General features: G+C 47.5%; 1 protein-coding gene across 1 annotated transcript in view; it reads right to left on the bottom strand.

The window, feature by feature from the left end:
- Window positions 1-17,092, bottom strand: part of UBR3 (ubiquitin protein ligase E3 component n-recognin 3) — a 149,202-nt gene that overhangs the window by 101,893 nt on the left and 30,217 nt on the right. The window contains exons 7-10 of the mRNA XM_073646979.1: window positions 11,992-12,122; window positions 10,666-10,894; window positions 8,615-8,794; window positions 6,752-6,885 (exon numbers count right to left, since the gene is read on the bottom strand). Coding sequence (XP_073503080.1) covers window positions 6,752-6,885; window positions 8,615-8,794; window positions 10,666-10,894; window positions 11,992-12,122 — 674 coding nt within the window. The remainder of the gene's footprint in view (window positions 1-6,751; window positions 6,886-8,614; window positions 8,795-10,665; window positions 10,895-11,991; window positions 12,123-17,092) is intronic.

Genomic DNA, 17,092 nt, shown 5'->3' on the forward strand with positions numbered 1-17,092 from the left:
TGTAGTGTTTGGTAAACGTGCGGAGGCTAGTCCAGGTGCCTGCCTTACACACTTGTTGTGCCGAAGCCTGGTGCCGAATGGCCCAGGAGGCCCCTACCGCACGTGTAGAGTGTGCCATAATACCTGCTGGTAGAGCAGAATTTTTGAGGCGGTAGGCCTCTTGTATGGTGGATTTGATCCACCTGGCAAGGGTAGCTTTGGAAGCTGGCAGACCCTTGCGGCCGCCTTCCAGAAGAAGGAAAAGAGAATCAGACTTCCGGAAGGGCGCAGACCTAGACACATAGATACGCATTGCCCTGACAAGGTCAAGCGTATGCAGAGCCTTCTCCACTCTATGAACCAGGACCGGCCAAAGGGATGGCAGTGAAATTTCCTCATTGAGGTGGAAGTTGGACACAACCTTCGGAAGGAAGGATGGGACCGTACGGAGAACTACCTTGTCCTGGTAAAAAGCCAGGAAGTGTTGTTTGCAGGAGAGTGCTGTCAGTTCAGACACCCTGCGTAGTGAGGTGATTGCCACCAGGAAAACCACTTTCTGGGATAGAAGGCGGAGTGGGACTTCCCTAAGGGGTTCAAAGGGTGTTTCCTGCAATGCTGTCAGCACCAGGTTGAGGTCCCAAGTTCCTAGTGGTTGTCTGTAGAGGGGAACCAATCGGGAACCCCCCTGAAGAAATGTCCTTACTTGGGGCTTGTTAGCAGTGCACCTCTGAAAAAGCACGGAGAGAGTTGACACCTGGCTCTTAAGGGAGGCCAGGGACAGTCTGGCCTCCAGACCCGATTGGAGAAACCCAAGTACCCTGGGGAGGAAATAAAGGAATGGGGTCTGGACACGAGATTCGCACCAGATAAAGAAGGCTTTCCAGGAACGGTAATAAATCTTAGCCGAGGTTGGCTTCCGTGCCCTAATCATGGTTCCAATAACGTCCGGCTAAAACCCTGACTGGGTTAGAACCCAGGTCTCAATGGCCACGCCGTCAAATTGAGGGCCCCCCGAGTTCTGGTGGTAGAACGGGCCTTGTGACAGAAGACCCGGGCGGTCGGGGAGACTACAGGGGACGTCTGCTGTGAGCTGTACGATGTCGGCGTACCATGTACATCTGGGCTAGTCCGGTGCGATTAGGATGGTTGGAACTCCCTCTTGCTTGATCTTCCTCACCACTCTGGATATCAGGTGGAGAGGTGGAAAAATGTACAGGAGCTGGAACTGGGTCCAGTCCTGAACCAGGGCATCCGCTCCTAGCGTACGCAGGTCGTGAGTTCTGGCCATGAAGTTGGAGACCTTGGCATTGAAGTGGGATGCCATTAGGTCTACGTCCGGGGTGCCCCAGCGATGGCAGATCTGGAGAAAAACTTTGGGATGGAGAGACCACTCTCCCGAGTCCATTCCTTGCCGGCTGAGGAAGTCTGCTTCCCAGTTGTCCACACCCGGAATGTAAACCGCAGAGAGAACCGAACCTGTGTCTTCCGCCCAGTGGAGAATGTGTGTCACTTCTCGCATCGCCTGGGCACTGCGGGTCCCCCCTTGGTGATTCACATATGCCACAGCTGTGGCATTGTCTGACCGTACTCTGATGTGAGAGGCTGCCAGTAAGTGATGGAAGGCTCTCAATGCCAGGAGGATGGCACGAATTTCCAAGATGTTGATGGGCATGGTCGCTTCCGCTGGGGACCACTTGCCCTGTGCGCTCTGGTTTAGGTGTACCGCACCCCAACCAGTCAGGCTCGCGTCGGTGGTCAGAACCTTCCATTGACCCGTTAGAAAGGATTTCCCCTTTGTTAGTGAGGTTGGCTTAAGCCACCAGTGCAGGGACCTCCTGGTTGACGACGTCAGCTGGAACTCCCTGTCGAGAGAAAAAGGGGTTTATGTCCCATGACTTGAGGATGGCTAGTTGGAGAGGCCTGAGGTGAAGCTGGGCAAATGGGACCGCTTCTATTGCCACCACCATCCTGCCGAGGACTCTCATGGCAAACTGGAGAGATCGATGGGGTTTGCTGAGGAGAGTGCGAACTCCAAGACGGAGAGGCAGTGCTTTGTCCTTGGGAAGGAGCACTAGACCCCTGAAGGTGTTGAATAGCATTCCCAGGAAGGTCAGACTGACTCGGGGTTGGTGATGACTTTTGTAGGTTGACTAACCAGCCCAGGCAACTCAGTGTCGATTGTGATTGAGACGCTGAGCTTGCAGTCCTTGAAGGTGGGAGCCTTGATAAGGAGATCGTCCAGGTATGGAACAACTACTATGCCTCTGGAGTGCAGGACGTCCATGGTGGCTGCCATAACTTTGGTAAACACTCTGGGAGCCGTGGCGAGTCCGAATGGGAGAGTCACGAACTGGTAGTGGTCCTGGTCGATTGCGAACCTGAGAAATCTCAGATGGTCGGGTGCAATTGGTATATGCAGGTATGCGTCTTGTATGTCTATGGAGGCAAGAAAGTCTCCCTTTTCTATGGCCGCAATGATGGACCGAAGGGACTCCATGCGGAAGTGACGTACCCGTACATGTTTGTTGAGCTGTTTTAGGTCCAGTATGGGCCGTACGCCGCCTCCTTTCTTGGGAACTACGAATAAATTGGAGTAGAACCCTCGGAAGCGCTCGGCTGCAGGGACCGGTACTAGGACTCCTGCTTGAAGAAGCGAGAAGACCGCTTGGCGGAAGGCACAAGCCTTGGCTGGCGGTTTTGGGGGAACAGAAAGAAAGAGTCTGTTTGGTGAGTTGGAAGTGAACTCTATCTTGTATCCCGAAGACACTAGTTCCCTGACCCACCTGTCTTCTGTAATAGGCAGCCAGACTTGATGAAAGAGCAAAAGTCGGCCGCCTACAGGTGGGGTGTCTTCCGGAGTCCGTGAGTCATGATGAGGAGGAAATCTGAGATTTTCCTCCTTTGAACTTTGATTGGCCAGCTTTTGACTGCCAGGTCTTGTCAGACTTTTGCATCGACCTCGAGTTGTCCCTGCGTAGGGGACGGTTGCTATTTTGTGCTGGTCGCGAGACGGACCAGCCCGAAGAGTTCTGAAAGGATCGGAATCGAGTTTGGTTACGCATCTTGTAAGTGCGTTGGGGTTTCGGTTGGGGGAGAGAGGTACTCTTACCCCCGGTGGCGTTGGATATCACCGTGTCCAACTGTTCACCAAAAAGTCGACCACTGAGGTACGGGAGGTGAGTGAGGGATTTCTTTGAGGCTGCGTCTGCTTTCCGTTCCCGCAGCCAGAGGATACGCCGAATCGTGATGGCGTTTGATGGTATCCCCGCTGCACCCCTTGCAGAATCCAGAGCTGCATGAAGCATGTAATCTGCTACAACTGCTATTTGAACCGCTTGGTCCGACAGCTCAGGAGCAGATACTTGGAGGCCAGCTTGTAAATTTTGGGCCCAAGCCAAGATGGCCTTGGCAGCCCAAACTGAGGCGAACGTGGGAGCCAGGGAGGCCCCTGCGGCCTCGAAAATTGAACGAGCTAAGCGTTCTACCTGCCGGTCTGCTGTGTCCCTGAGGGTTGAGCTATCCGGCAGTGAAAGGAGTGACTGTGCTGCTAGCCTAGAGACTGGGGGATCCACTTCGGGTGGATCTGTCCATTTCTTGGTGGCCTCCTGTGGGAAGGGATACCGCACCTCCAGATATTTGCGATTGGTAAAACTTCTTCTCAGGCTGTGAGAACTGCTTTTTAAGGATCGACTTAAACTCTAGGTGGTCAAAGAAGACTTGAGGCGGCTTCAGAAGTCCTTCAAAAGGAAATCTTGTGCTGAGGTGCCTCCGGGGGCGGATCAGAAATGTCCAGCACCCGATGGATGGACGAGATTACGTCCTCAACTAGCGCTGTATTGCTAGGGGGGATTGGGATCAGAGACCCTTCAGTTTCCTTGTCTGAGTCGGAATCACAGATGCCTTCCGAATCCTGTGTATCGCTAAGGCGTCTCCTGCTGGGTGAACCAGGGTGGAGGCTCTCTCTGGTCAGAGATCGCTGCGGAGAACTGCATTGTCTGTCCCTGGTAGGGGACGGTCTAGATGACATGGAACTACGGTGTCTCTCCCTAGAAGGGGGTGACCATGTGCTATGGGATGACGCAGATGAACGTGACCTGTGGGTCCGCTTGTGTCCTGACCCAGATGTAGATGTGCCCGGGTCGTCATGTCCCTGAGTCGAGCCTTCCCTTTGCTGGGTAGCGTTCATAGCCAAGGCATGACTCTGCAGAGCCTGAAGCAATGTGGAGGTTAGGTTATCTATAGACTGCGTCATAGATTGCGACATCTGAGTGACCCATTCCGGCGTGGCATTAGACACCGAAGCATTGGCAGGGGCTTCTTGGGGCTCTGGCACAGTAGTCTGGATGCAGTCCTGGCAGTGCGGGTACGTGCCACTTGGGAGAGTATTGCTGCAGGCTGTACAGAGTGCATAATAGCAGTCTTGCCTGGTTCTCTTGGACCTTGAGCCCGGCATAGTGCACTGGGGTGGCTATGCAGAGGGCCCTACAGGGGTGGCTACGCAGAGGAGCCTGGACTCACAGCCGAGGAAGAACTCCAGCTGTGATCTTATCCCACCGGTGTGCCCCTAGGTCCAGCGCCGAAGATCCATGGTCCTGTGCCCCCTGGAGACTGGCTGGTCTTCCCTTATCCTGCAGCAGATAATGGCCGCTGGAGTAAAGTTAAGAAAGAAGATCCGCCCCCTCTATGACACTGTAGTGTCATCTTTGTCATCCGGGGGGGCGGGCCGGGGAGAGGAGGTGGCGGCTTCAGCTAGGCCGAAGCCGCGGCCTAAATTAGATGCCTGATTCCCAAAGGGACTGCAGGCCGGCGCGGAAGTCCGGGAGGGGCCGGATCTGAACCGGACCCCCCAGGATTTTAAGGCAGGATAGTGGTGGGGTATAAACAGAAGGGGGGGGCCCTGTGAAGAGTCCCCCTGAGGCACAGTAGAGCTGGTGCTGCTGCAGAAACAGGGCGCAGGGAGGCCTGCCTCTGTTCTGCCTGCGCTCCCCCTAGTCCCGACAGGAGCCCGCAGCAGGGCTGGGGTCCCTGGATTCAGCCGTAGTGTGCTGGCTGCTGGGAGCTGCTGCCTGTACAGGCCCTACCTGAGGCGTTTCAACCTAATACCCCCAGGGGGGGGGGGGGGGATTAGGGAGGTGCTGTTGTCACCGTCAGGGGGCTATATCCTCGCCTCTACCTCAACCCAGAAACCAAAAGGAATTGGGGAAGGAGGGGGGTCTCGACTTCGAACCAGTACCCGAGGGGCTGGGGAAGGAGCGACATGGGGAATAGCCATCTCAACTTCAACCGTGCACCCCATAATAAGGGGCCGAGGAAGGAGCCATGCCGGGAGTCTCGCAGTAGACCCACTTTTCTTCATCTGTAATCCCGTCAGTGAAAAACGGAGTAAAAGTTTTAGGTGTGCCTCCTATGCGACACTAAGCAAAAACTGGAGAAGGCTGACGCCGTCCAGGGGTGTATACTGCAGACGAGGAGCCACGGTTAATCTTTTTCATATTATGGATAGTGTCGCCTCCTAGTGGACAGCAGCATAACACCCATGGTCCGGTGTCCCCCAATGAGGCGACAGAGTAAGCTTTATTTTTCCAGACTGTCGTGGAATTTCTGGACAGTTGACAACCCTGGCTTCGATCGTTGCTTTTACAGACAGATGATGGCTGTGTAACATAGCTGGCATCTGCCTGGTATGGTTCGCTGTCAGCTCCTGAGCCCACTCCAAACACCTGCATCCGACATGCGCCGTACATGTACAGCAGATGTCAGGAAAGGATTAAAGAATAATATAGGGGCTCTTGTGTGTTTGTTATAGACCAGGGTTCCCCAACTCCAGTCCTCAAGGCCCACTAACAGGCCATGCTTTCAGGATTCCATCACCAACACAGACAATAATTCCATCACCTGTGTAATACTAAGGAAATCCTGAAAACATGGCCTGTTGGTGGGCCTTGAGGACTGGAGTTGGGGAACACTGTTTTAGGCTATAAAAAGAAGAGATTCACCAGCATCCTTAACAAATCCAGTGAGACTTTGTGCAGGGCAATACGTGGTGTCCCAGTATAGGCCTTTTTCATGTGTAGTTGATGAGCCATTTTTGTGTTGACTGCCATATGGATTCCTTCTTCCTTTCTAATATGGTTTTCCTAACAAACTCTAGTTTCCTAAATACCTTTGGCTTTGCAGAGATCAAATTGCACTTGCTCAGACATATTTAAGGGCAGCAAATGATCGGTTAGTGGTAAAGATCTGCTTTTCCTAGACTCACATTGCAGAGCTTTATTGTATGCTATGTGATGCAGCATCAGTTAGTCTCCCCTGCCTCCTGCGTGCGATAGGTCTCTCCAGGCTGGAGCTGCTTCTCAGACATACATTGGAGAACCTGTAGACAGCCCTCACAGATATTATAGACAGCGTGAGACGGAGGACGTTTATCACTGCTCATATACGAAGCAGAAATGAGATCTTCAAGTGCATGGGGACAAAGAGGAACAAGGAGGGAAACTAGGTAGAGAAGGGAAATGTCTGAGAGCGGCCAGGAAGAATTTGATATATGATGTCAGAGACTGACATCCTTTGTACACAGGAGAGCGTATACTAGGCTGGTGTTTAGGGCAGGGCTCCATAATTAAAGGCTCAGAACGTAAGGCTGTAACTAAGCAGGAAGGATACAAATTATACACATTATATGTGAAAAAAGAATAGCTGGAGTGCTACTTTAAAAGAGCTGAACATACGGGCTGTACATGATGGTGTACAGACAGCACAGGGTTATACTCACCCGCACTTTGCAATGTGACAGGAGACCCCACATTGGCTGGGCACAGGCTTCAAGTTCAGCAGCAAATGCAGCATAATATGTCTGGGACTCGAACTCTACGTGTTCATTGAGTTCCCGCTTGTTTAAATTCATACCTGGGAAAAAAAACACAAACCCAATCAGCAAATGATTTATAGAACTAAACGATTAATATTTTACATTCAACACATAGGGAAATCTCCCAACATAAGTTGAGTTTTTACGTTTGTCACCTATGTCCCATAGATAATAGATCGAGCTTGTTCCATCACTGTATGCATTATATACACACACAGTCTGCAACCAGAAAGGAGAATACACCAAGCAACTGCTATATACCAGCCTAGTCCATGTGCCAAATATTCACACCAAGTGTAGAGTACACGGGCCCCAATTCATCACCAGAATTATGGCGCAAATGGTTTAGAAAATTCAGAAATTTTTGCACAACTTGGAGTTGTGAAAAATTTCTGCAACTTTTGACGTTTTCACAACATTTTCTAGCAGCTCCGCCACAATGGGCAGAGCTGGGGTAGGACGGGGATGTGGCACCACGGCATGTCTAATTCATGACAAGCTTTGGCGTTGCTTACGCTGGAAATCTTACTTGCTGGCTTTGCACATGGCACTTGTCAGACGCTCCTGCTTCATTAAGAGGAGCATCTCCCTGTGTGACCCCGACTTACCGCTGCCGATCAGCTAATTGAAAAGGCCGAAGTGCTCTGGAGTGACACGCATTATTTTTGTACACAACCCTGTATACTGGGATTGGAATGATCTAGGTTATCAGTCACAGCGACTAGCAAAAGTACAGAACTGTGCCTTGTAACTAATCGTTAATCAGCAAGAGTCGGACCACCACCGATCTGATCCTGATGAAAAAGCATCAATTTTGTATGCCTGGAGAACCTCTTTAAAGTATATCTGTCACCAGATTTCATATTATAAACTGCTTAAATTAATTAAATCTATTAAACCTGATGAGGCCGGTGTAATTACTTTGGAAATCCATCTCAGATTGATTGTATAATCCTTTTTTATAAGTTTTCTTGCATTTTATGAGTCCAGCTAAAGTCAACGTAACCCTCCATCCATCCTGGGACAGATAAGATTATACATTTCTCAGATATAGTCGCCCTACCTGATGACCTCCATTTACCTCCCGCTGCCTCCTCCGCTCAGATCTGCATTCTTTTCCTCCCACTTGAAAGATAGCCATCCGTATTGACATGGGGAGTGCAGCAGTAAGTCTACACCGTGTCTCCACTGCCTTTCTTGTTGATGTGGAATAAAAAAGGCTGGAAAGACATGGATCAGACTCACCGCTGCACTCTCCATGCCACTTCGGAAAAAGGAGGGGGGAAAAAAACACAGATCTGAGCGGAGGAGGCAGCGAGAAGTAAATGGAGAACACCAGGTTGGGGCGACTAGAAGAGAAATCACTTTTCAGTCCCAGGATGGAAGGGTAAGTGTTTATTAAAATTATCATTTTATTTTAACTCTCAGACTTTGGCAGGATTTAGAAAAAAAAGCTTAATATCAAGCAAGAAATAAAAAAATTAAAAAAAAGGGACTGAACCTTCATTCTGACATGCATTTTCAAAGTAATTACACCAGCCTCATCAGGTCTACGAGAGCTATTTAATATTATATGCAGTTTATAATGCGAATTCTGGTGACCGATCTGCTTTAAATCCCAATATTAAATTACTTGAATGTCTCGTCTAATCGGGGACATGGGAAGAGAAAGAGTGTAAGGGACAGTGACCAGAAACTAAAAAGTAAAGCAGATTGCAGGCAGTAGGAAACAAATGTGCAGTGTAGACTTGTACGAAGATTACCTACCTTGAAAAAATGATACAAAATTCATCCATGTAACTAATAATCCATGATCTTCTAAGAATTTCTTAGCTACGCTTTGGTGGGAGAGAATATTGATAAAGTCACTAACTAGCGGCCAGTACGTGTTATTCTTCAGTAACGCCTCCCCGCAGTTTACAACCACGTGTAGACTGTTCTCTTCATCTGAAAAGACACAAACAAATGGAAATAAAAGAAAAAAAAAAAGACTAAAAATCGGACCAGAAAATGGTCAGAAACCAGAAAACTACTTTACACTAAATCAAACACTGCAAGTAAAAGTTTTTAAAGCTCAAAAAAAAGTTTTGAGTATCAAATCTTTGTCATGGTGTCTAGTACAAGCGTTTGTTTGCGGCATTTATTTTGTAATGAGTAAAACAAGCAGTCACCAGATCAAAAACATCCAGTTTTTGCTATTACTTTATCCCCGCTGCTCCCCTGATTAATCAGCTTTTTTTCAATACGCCATTCTAATGCAGAGATATGGGCCGTAATATTTAGAGCCAATTTTATGGTCAAGGGGGGCATAACTCACTGCATAATTACTTTGTGAGCAACGCCCCATTGGCAAAGACCATAAAAATGTGCACTAAATAATAAGTCCAGTATCTTTGGAACCAAATGGCGGATTTTATATTTAAAAAAAAAAAATTCAATAAACGTAAGGCTATGTTCACATGCAGTGGTTTTACAGATTTTTTTCTGCAGCCAAAACCTGCTCTCTTGGTAGGAACAATACAGTGTTCAAGTCACCCATTTTTCAGCATTTTAGAGGAGTCTTTTGGGTGCAGATTACATGTCCACTTTGTTTAATAAAGTTAGTTTTATTCACCAAAAACAGTTCAAAAAATGCAGCAAACACTGTGAAAGACGACATTGCGTTTTTATTTTGCAAGGTTTTTTTTTCACATTCTCATTGTTTTCTATGGGTGAAAAAAACGTTGCAAAAACGCTGAGAATTGACATGCTGCAGATTTAAAAAAAAAAAAACGTCGAAGTTTTCCAATTCAGTCTGAAAAAAAAAAGAAAAGAAAACAAGCATGAGTGAGATTTCTGAAATCTCATCGCTTTTGCTGTAAAAAGCAGCTTTTAATTTACATAAAAAAAAATATAAAAAATAAAAAAAACACTGCAAAAACTCAACATGTAAACATAGACTAATATTCAAGGGAGCTGCAGGAATAATATAGGAGCAAAAACTGACCACTTTAGGGTCCAAAATTAAAACCTCCATGTACTGAAACCTATGGGAGTTACTTCTAGGAGTAGAATATCCCTTTAATGTATCTTAAGTGCATCTTACACATATTACAATGGCAGAAAAAAAAATGGCATCCGTCTATACAGAAATAGAGCTGAATCGCCGCGACAGTCATTTAAAGGCAAGTTCACCTTTTTATAATCAGTTACTTGGAGTGCAAAAGGACAACTGAGTGCTTGACTTAAAAAATCCAATTATCTAATGTATAAGTGGATAAAAAGGATCTATCAACAATACAAACGGCATACATTAATAAACAGATCTCTAGACTTGATGATGCGGCTGTATTTACTCTGAAAATCCATTTCGCAATGATTGAGTTAAGCTTTTCTAAATTAATGAATCAATTTCCACCCTTCTAGCCTGATTAACAGCGTCTCAGTGTCCCTCCACCCTGCTGAGATCTCATTCTGCTCAGTACAAGCTGTCGTTGTCAATCAGCCTGGGCAAAGAGTGAAATCACGCATGAGTCCAAATAATTGGACTTATAAAATGCTCATCTTAACATCCAGTATTATACAGCCATTCTGACATGTATTTTCAAAGTAAATACACCAGTCTCATCAGACCAAAGATCTATTTTATACTGTAAGTGGTTTGTAATGTGAAATCCGCTTTTAAAACCATAGCTACTAACCCTCAAAACATAGCTTAAACAATAAACAACTAATGATCATTCATAAGGCGTCCTTCTCAAATACTTTTCAGGAAAACAAGAAACATGCGAATATATAAAAATCATAATACTATATCGGTCACATCAATGTTTTAATACCTTGTAATTCACTTTTGATAAGGCAACTTTCCATCATGTAGAGCAGCACGGTGACCATGATGTCCAGGAGCTGACACTCTTCAGTCACCTGTCGGGCCAGCTCCTCGTTGCTGAAGAGCTGGACGCTGATGTGCACTATTCGGTTTGACATGGTGTCCGACTCATGGCTTTTCTTTAAGGTTTTCATAATGAAAGCATAATGTTGAACAAAAGTTTTTGTAAATGCAATCTGAAAAAAATAGGATAAAAATGTAAAAATGAAAATAAAAAAATTTATTAAGTGGTTAAACAGCTCATAAGTCACATCCAAAAAACCAACAAGTGTAGAAATACTGTATAGTCGTGATCTTTGACAAAGTAGCGGCACGGCATTAGAAGAGGTGTTGGAAATGCCAGCGCAATATTTTATTTTAGTGTTCAATGTTAAAGAAATACAATTCAGAAAGAAGAGCGATGGCTTACAAACACTGATGTAAAATACTGAACATGTGAACGTGGACTTGGACTGCACACACATACAAGAGGAGTGCCCGAACTCCAGTCTCTATGTAGCACATGTTCAGAAGCAGGAGAAAGGACATTATACAGCAGAACTGAGCAGTGTAGCTGTGAAACCAGCTCTGGAGTGCGATAAACACTTACTAAAAAGCAGAATCACACAGTCTGTGTCTCCTTGTCTACCTCTCCCATCTGCATAGATTTCTATGAACAGCATGTAATCTGATCCCTCACTAAGCTAAAAAGGCTAGTAAAACAAAAAAATAATTTAATATACGGTATATTTTACATAATACTTATAAATTTATATCAACATGCCATATATACAGTATGGTGATCAAATGAAAAAAGTAAAAAAAAAACAAAAAACAACACACTATACATGTTTAGTATTGCCTTGGGGCTCATGCAGACGTCTATGCACAGACTTAGCCGCGGTTCTCCCGACCTAAGTGTCACAGTCTCATATGTCTACGAAGCTGTGATGCTTCAGTAGGGAGAGCAGTGGCCAGACCATACATTGTGCAGACTCAAGCAAACTGTGATTCTACTTTTTAGTAAGTGTTTATCTCACCGCAGAGCTGGTTTCACAGCTACACCGCTCAGTTCTGCTGTATAATGTCCCCCACTCTTACCAACTTAGAGAATCATGTTGGCAGGGAATTTTATCACACAAAAACCCCAAAAACAATGGTGTCATTGCATTTTATTTAACCATTTTAATCAGTGGGGTTTGAACTATTATACCCTGTGATCACTAAAAATGAAGGCAGTACTACGAATATTGACTCACATATATCCCCAAAAAAATGAATTAGTGCAATTTACCTTATATTCTTGGTCTGGTAACATATTAAGCAAGAAGGTGACCATCTTCTGAGGAAATTCATACTTCACGGTCCAAAAGAGTAATTCTTCTAAAAAACATTTATGCTTCAAAACATCCATGATGGACGGATCTGTAGAAGGAAATGAAAGAACTAAGGAACAAACTTTATAATTCACCAAACTGATAGCAACTGGTGCCAGCGCTTCTCATGGAAGAAGACTACGCACTGGAGAGAATCTAATCAAAACAATTCAATCGGGAGTCAAAGATCAACATTTATTTATGGGATCAGTCCCCTTTCATTTATCAAATTACTTCACAAATATGCTTTTCTGAAAAGAAAAAAAAAAAAATCACCGGGAGCAGTGACTATCAGCGCTGCGCTCCTCCCGATGTGGAAGCAAGTGCTGCCAGGCAAGCCCTTTAATCAAAATACACTGCTCAAAAAAATAAAGGGAACACTCAAATAACACATCCTAGATCTGAATGAATGAAATATTCTCATTGAATACTTTGTTCTGTACAAAGTTGAATGTGCTGACTACAAAATCACACAAAAATCATCAATGGAAATCAAATTTATTAACCAATGGAGGCCTGGATTTGGAGTCACCCCCAAAATTAAAGTGGAAAAACACACTACAGGCTGATCCAACTTTGATGTAATGTCCTTAAAACAAGTCAAAATGAGGCTCAGTATTGTGTGTGGCCTCCACGTGCCTGTATGACCTCCCTACAACGCCTGGGCATGCTCCTGATGAGGGTACGGATGGTCTCCTGTGCGATCTCCTCCCAGATCTGGACTAAAGCATCCGCCAACTCCTGGACAGTCTGTGGTGCAACGTGACGTTGGTGGATGGAGCGAGACATGATGTCCCAGATGTGCTCAATCGGATTCAGGTCTGGGGAACGGGCGGGCCAGTCCATAGCTTCAATGCCTTCATCTTGCAGGAACTGCTGACACACTCCAGCCACATGAGGTCTGGCATTGTCCTGCATTAGGAGGAATGCAGGGCCAACCGCACCAGCATATGGTCTCACAAGGGGTCTGAGGATCTCATCTCAGTACCTAATGGCAGTCAGGCTACCTCTGGCGAGCACATGGAGGGCTGTGCGGCCCTCCAAAGAAATGCCACCCCACACCATTACTGACCCACTGCAAAACCGGTCATGCTGAAGGATGTTGCAGGCAGACGATCGCTCTCCACGGCGTCTCCAGACTCTGTCACATGTGCTCAGTGTGAACCTGCTTTTATCTGTGAAGAGCACAGGGCGCCAGTGGCAACTTTGCCGATCCTGGTGTTCTGTGGCAAATGCCAAGCGTCCTGCATGGTGTTGGGCTGTGAACACAACCCCAATCTGTGGACGTCGGGCCCTCATACCACCCTCATGGAGTCGGTTTCTAACCGTTTGTGCAGACACATGCACATTTGTGGCCTGCTGGAGGTCATTTTGCAGGGCTCTGGCAGTGCTCCTCCTGTTCCTCCTTGCACAAATGCGGAGGTAGCGGTCTTTCTGCTGGGTTGTTGCCCTCCTACGTCCCCCTCCATGTCTCCTGGTGTACTGGCCTGTCTCCTGGTACCGCCTCCAGCCTCTGGACACTACGCTGACAGACACAGCAAACCTTCTTGCCACAGCTCGCATTGATGTGCCATCCTAGATGAGCTGCACTACCTGAGCAACTTCTGTGGGTTGTAGAGTCCGTCTCATACTAGTGTGAAAGCACAACCAACATTCAAAGTGACCAAAACATCAGGCAGAAAGCATTGGACTGAGATGTGGTCTGTGGTCCCCACCTGCAGAACCACTCCTTTATTGAGGGTGTCTTGATAATTGCCAATAATTTCCATCTATTGTCTATTCTATTTGCACAACAGCATGTGAAATTGATTGTCAATCAGTGTTGCTTCCTAAGTGGACAGTTTGATTTCACAGAAGTTTGATGTACTTGGAGTTATATTCTGTTGTTTAAGTGTTCCCTTTATTTTTTTGAGCAGTGTATATCTGCACCTATTGAGGAGTTCAGTAGTAGTAATAAAGGCTTACTGTCAACATGAGAAATGGTTTCCCATCTATCTCCGGTCTTCTCTGGCTCTATATAGCTAGAGCTGTCAATCAAAGAAGAGGGGGTGGAGACAGAGAAAACAAGAAGGTGGGAAGGTGCACTTAAATGTTTGGCCATGCCCAGGGTGCAACAAGTGCCTAAACTTTGTTTGAAAAGCCATTCTGTGCTGAATGAATCCCTTTAAAAAGGAAACAATCAGCAAAACCCCAAACATGTGCAACAGGGAAAAAAAGCTATAATTTCTAAAAGCTATAATTGAAGCTATATTTTCCCTGCAGCTGCTCGCTTCCATTCATTGTGGTGGCGCCAGGACCATGATCATTCGACGTCTGCTCCTTGATGGACAACGTGCTATGATCGCAGGGGGCAGATTATTCATAGCTCCAAATGCCACCCTGTTATCTGGAAGCGAGCAGCTGCAGGGAGAATATAACTTAACTTTCTCCCTGCAGCTGAACGTTTAAAACTGTATTTACCTGCAGATTATCACTCTGGTTGCAGGAAAAGGAGATTTTTGTGTACTCACCGTAAAATCTCTTTCTCTTAGCCTCTAATTGGGGGGACACCGGACCATGGGTGTTCTGCTGCTGTCCACTAGGAGGCGACAATATGCTTAATCTGAAAAAGATTAACTGTGGCTCCTCCTCTGCAGTATACACCCCTGGACGGCATCAGCCTTCTCCAGTTTTGTGCAAAAGCAGTAGGAGGAACGTAACATGGATAACATAACCATGCCTATAAGAAGGCAACTATGTACGAGCTAAAAAAAAAACCCAACAATATGAGAACTCAACATAACAGCCCGGAACAGGCGACAGGGTGGGAGCTGTGTCCCCCAATTAGAGGCTAAGAGAAAGAGATTTTACGGTGAGTACACAAAAATCTCCTTTACTCTGTCGCCTCATTGGGGGACACAGGACCATGGGACGTCCCAAAGCAGTCCCTGGGTGGGAAGCAATGGACGAATATTGTGTAGACGGGCCCCTACAATTGGGGTACCGCAGCCTGCAGAACACATCTACCCAGGCTCGCGTCTGCTGAGGACTGGGTATGAACCCTGTAGTGTTTGGTAAACGTGTGTAGGCTAGTCCAGGTGGCTGCCTTACACACTTGCTGTGCCGAAGCCTGGTGCCGAATGGCCCAGGAGGCCCCTATCGCACGTGTAGAGTGTGCCGTAATACCTGCTGGAAGAGGTAGGCCTCTTGTATGGTGGATTTGATCCACCTGGCAAGGGTAGCTTTGGAAGCTGGCAGACCCTTGCGGCCGCCTTCCAGAAGAAGGAAAAGAGAATCAGACTTCCGGAAGGGCGCAGTCCTAGACACATAGATACGCAATGCCCTGACAAGGTCAAGCGTATGCAGAGCCTTCTCCACTCTATGAACCGGGACCGGATAGAGGGATGGCAGTGAAATTTCCTCATTGAGGTGGAAGTTGGACACAACCTTTGGAAGGAAGGATGGGACCGTACGGAGAACTACCTTGTCCTGGTAAAAAGCCAGGAAGGGCCGTCTGCAGGAGAGTGCTGTCAGTTCAGACACCCTGCGTAGTGAGGTGATTGCCACCAGGAAAACCACTTTCTGGGATAGAAGGCGGAGTGGGACTTCCCTAAGGGGTTCAAAGGGTGTTTCCTGCAATGCTGTCAGCACCAGGTTGAGGTCCCACGTTCCTAGTGGTCGTCTGTAGGGGGGAACCAATCGGGAAACCCCCTGAAGAAAAGTCCTTACTTGCGGCTTGTTAGCAATGCACCTCTGAAAAAGCACTGAGAGAGCTGACACCTGGCTCTTAAGGGAGGCCAGGGACAGTCTGGCCTCCAGACCCGATTGGAGAAACCAAAGTACCCTGGGGAGGGAATAAGGGAATGGGGTCTGGCCACGAGATTCGCACCAGGTAAAGAAGGCTTTCCAGGTACGGTAATAAATCTTAGCAGAGGTTGGCTTCCGTGCCCTGATCATGCTTCCAATTACGTCCGGCGAGAACTCTGACTGGGTTAGAACCCAGGTCTCAAAGGCCATGCCATCAAATTGAAGGCCCCTGAGTTCTGGTGGTAGAACGGGCCTTGTGACAGAAGATCCGGGGGGTCGGAGAGACGCCAGGGGACGTCTGTTGTGAGCTGTACGATGTCGGCATACCATGTATGTCTGGGCCAGTCCGGTGCGATTAGGATGGTTGGAACTCCCTCTTGCTTGATCTTCCTCACCACTCTGGATATCAGGGGGAGAGGTGGAAAAATGTACAGGAGCTGGAACTGGGTCCAGTCCTGAACCAGGGCGTCCGCTCCTAGCGTACGCAGGTCGTGAGTTCTGGCCATGAAGTTGGAGACCTTGGCATTGAAGTGGGATGCCATTAGGTCTACGTCCCCCCAGCAATGGCATATCTGTCGAAAAACTTCGGGATGGAGAGACCACTCTCCCGAGTCCATTCCTTGCTGGCTGAGGAAGTCTGCTTCCCAGTTGTCCACAACCGGAATGTGGACCGCAGAGAGAACCGAACCTGTGTCTTCCGTCCAGTGGAGAATGTGTGTCACTTCTCGCATCGCCTGGGCACTGCGGGTCCCCCCTTGGTGATTCACATATGCCACCATTGTCCGACTGTACTCTGATGTGAGAGGCTGCCAGTAAGTGATGGAAGGCTCTCAATGCCAGGAGGATGGCACGAATTTCCAAGATGTTGATTGGCATGGTTGTTTCCGCTGGGGACCACTTGCCTTGTGCTCTGTGGTGTAGGTGTACCGCACCCCAACCCGTCAGGCTCGCGTCGGTGGTCAGAACCTTCCACTGACCCGTGAGAAAGGATTTCCCCTTTGTTAGTGAGGTTGGCTTGAGCCACCAGTGCAGGGACCTCCTGGTTGATGATGTCAGCTGGAACTCCCTGTAGAGAGAAAAAGGGTTCCTGTCCCATGACTTGAGGATGGCTAGATGGAGAGGCCTGAGGTGAAGCTGGGCAAATGGGACCGCTTCTATTGCCGCCACCATCCTGCCGAGGACTCGCATGGCAAACCGGAGAGATCGATAGGGTTTGCAGAGGAGAGTGCGAAC

The sequence above is a fragment of the Phyllobates terribilis genome, unplaced genomic scaffold, assembly GCF_046119375.1.
Source record: "Phyllobates terribilis strain yellow unplaced genomic scaffold, ASM4611937v1 Scaffold_9__5_contigs__length_417890890, whole genome shotgun sequence".
In the NCBI taxonomy this organism is placed as follows: domain Eukaryota; kingdom Metazoa; phylum Chordata; class Amphibia; order Anura; family Dendrobatidae; genus Phyllobates; species Phyllobates terribilis.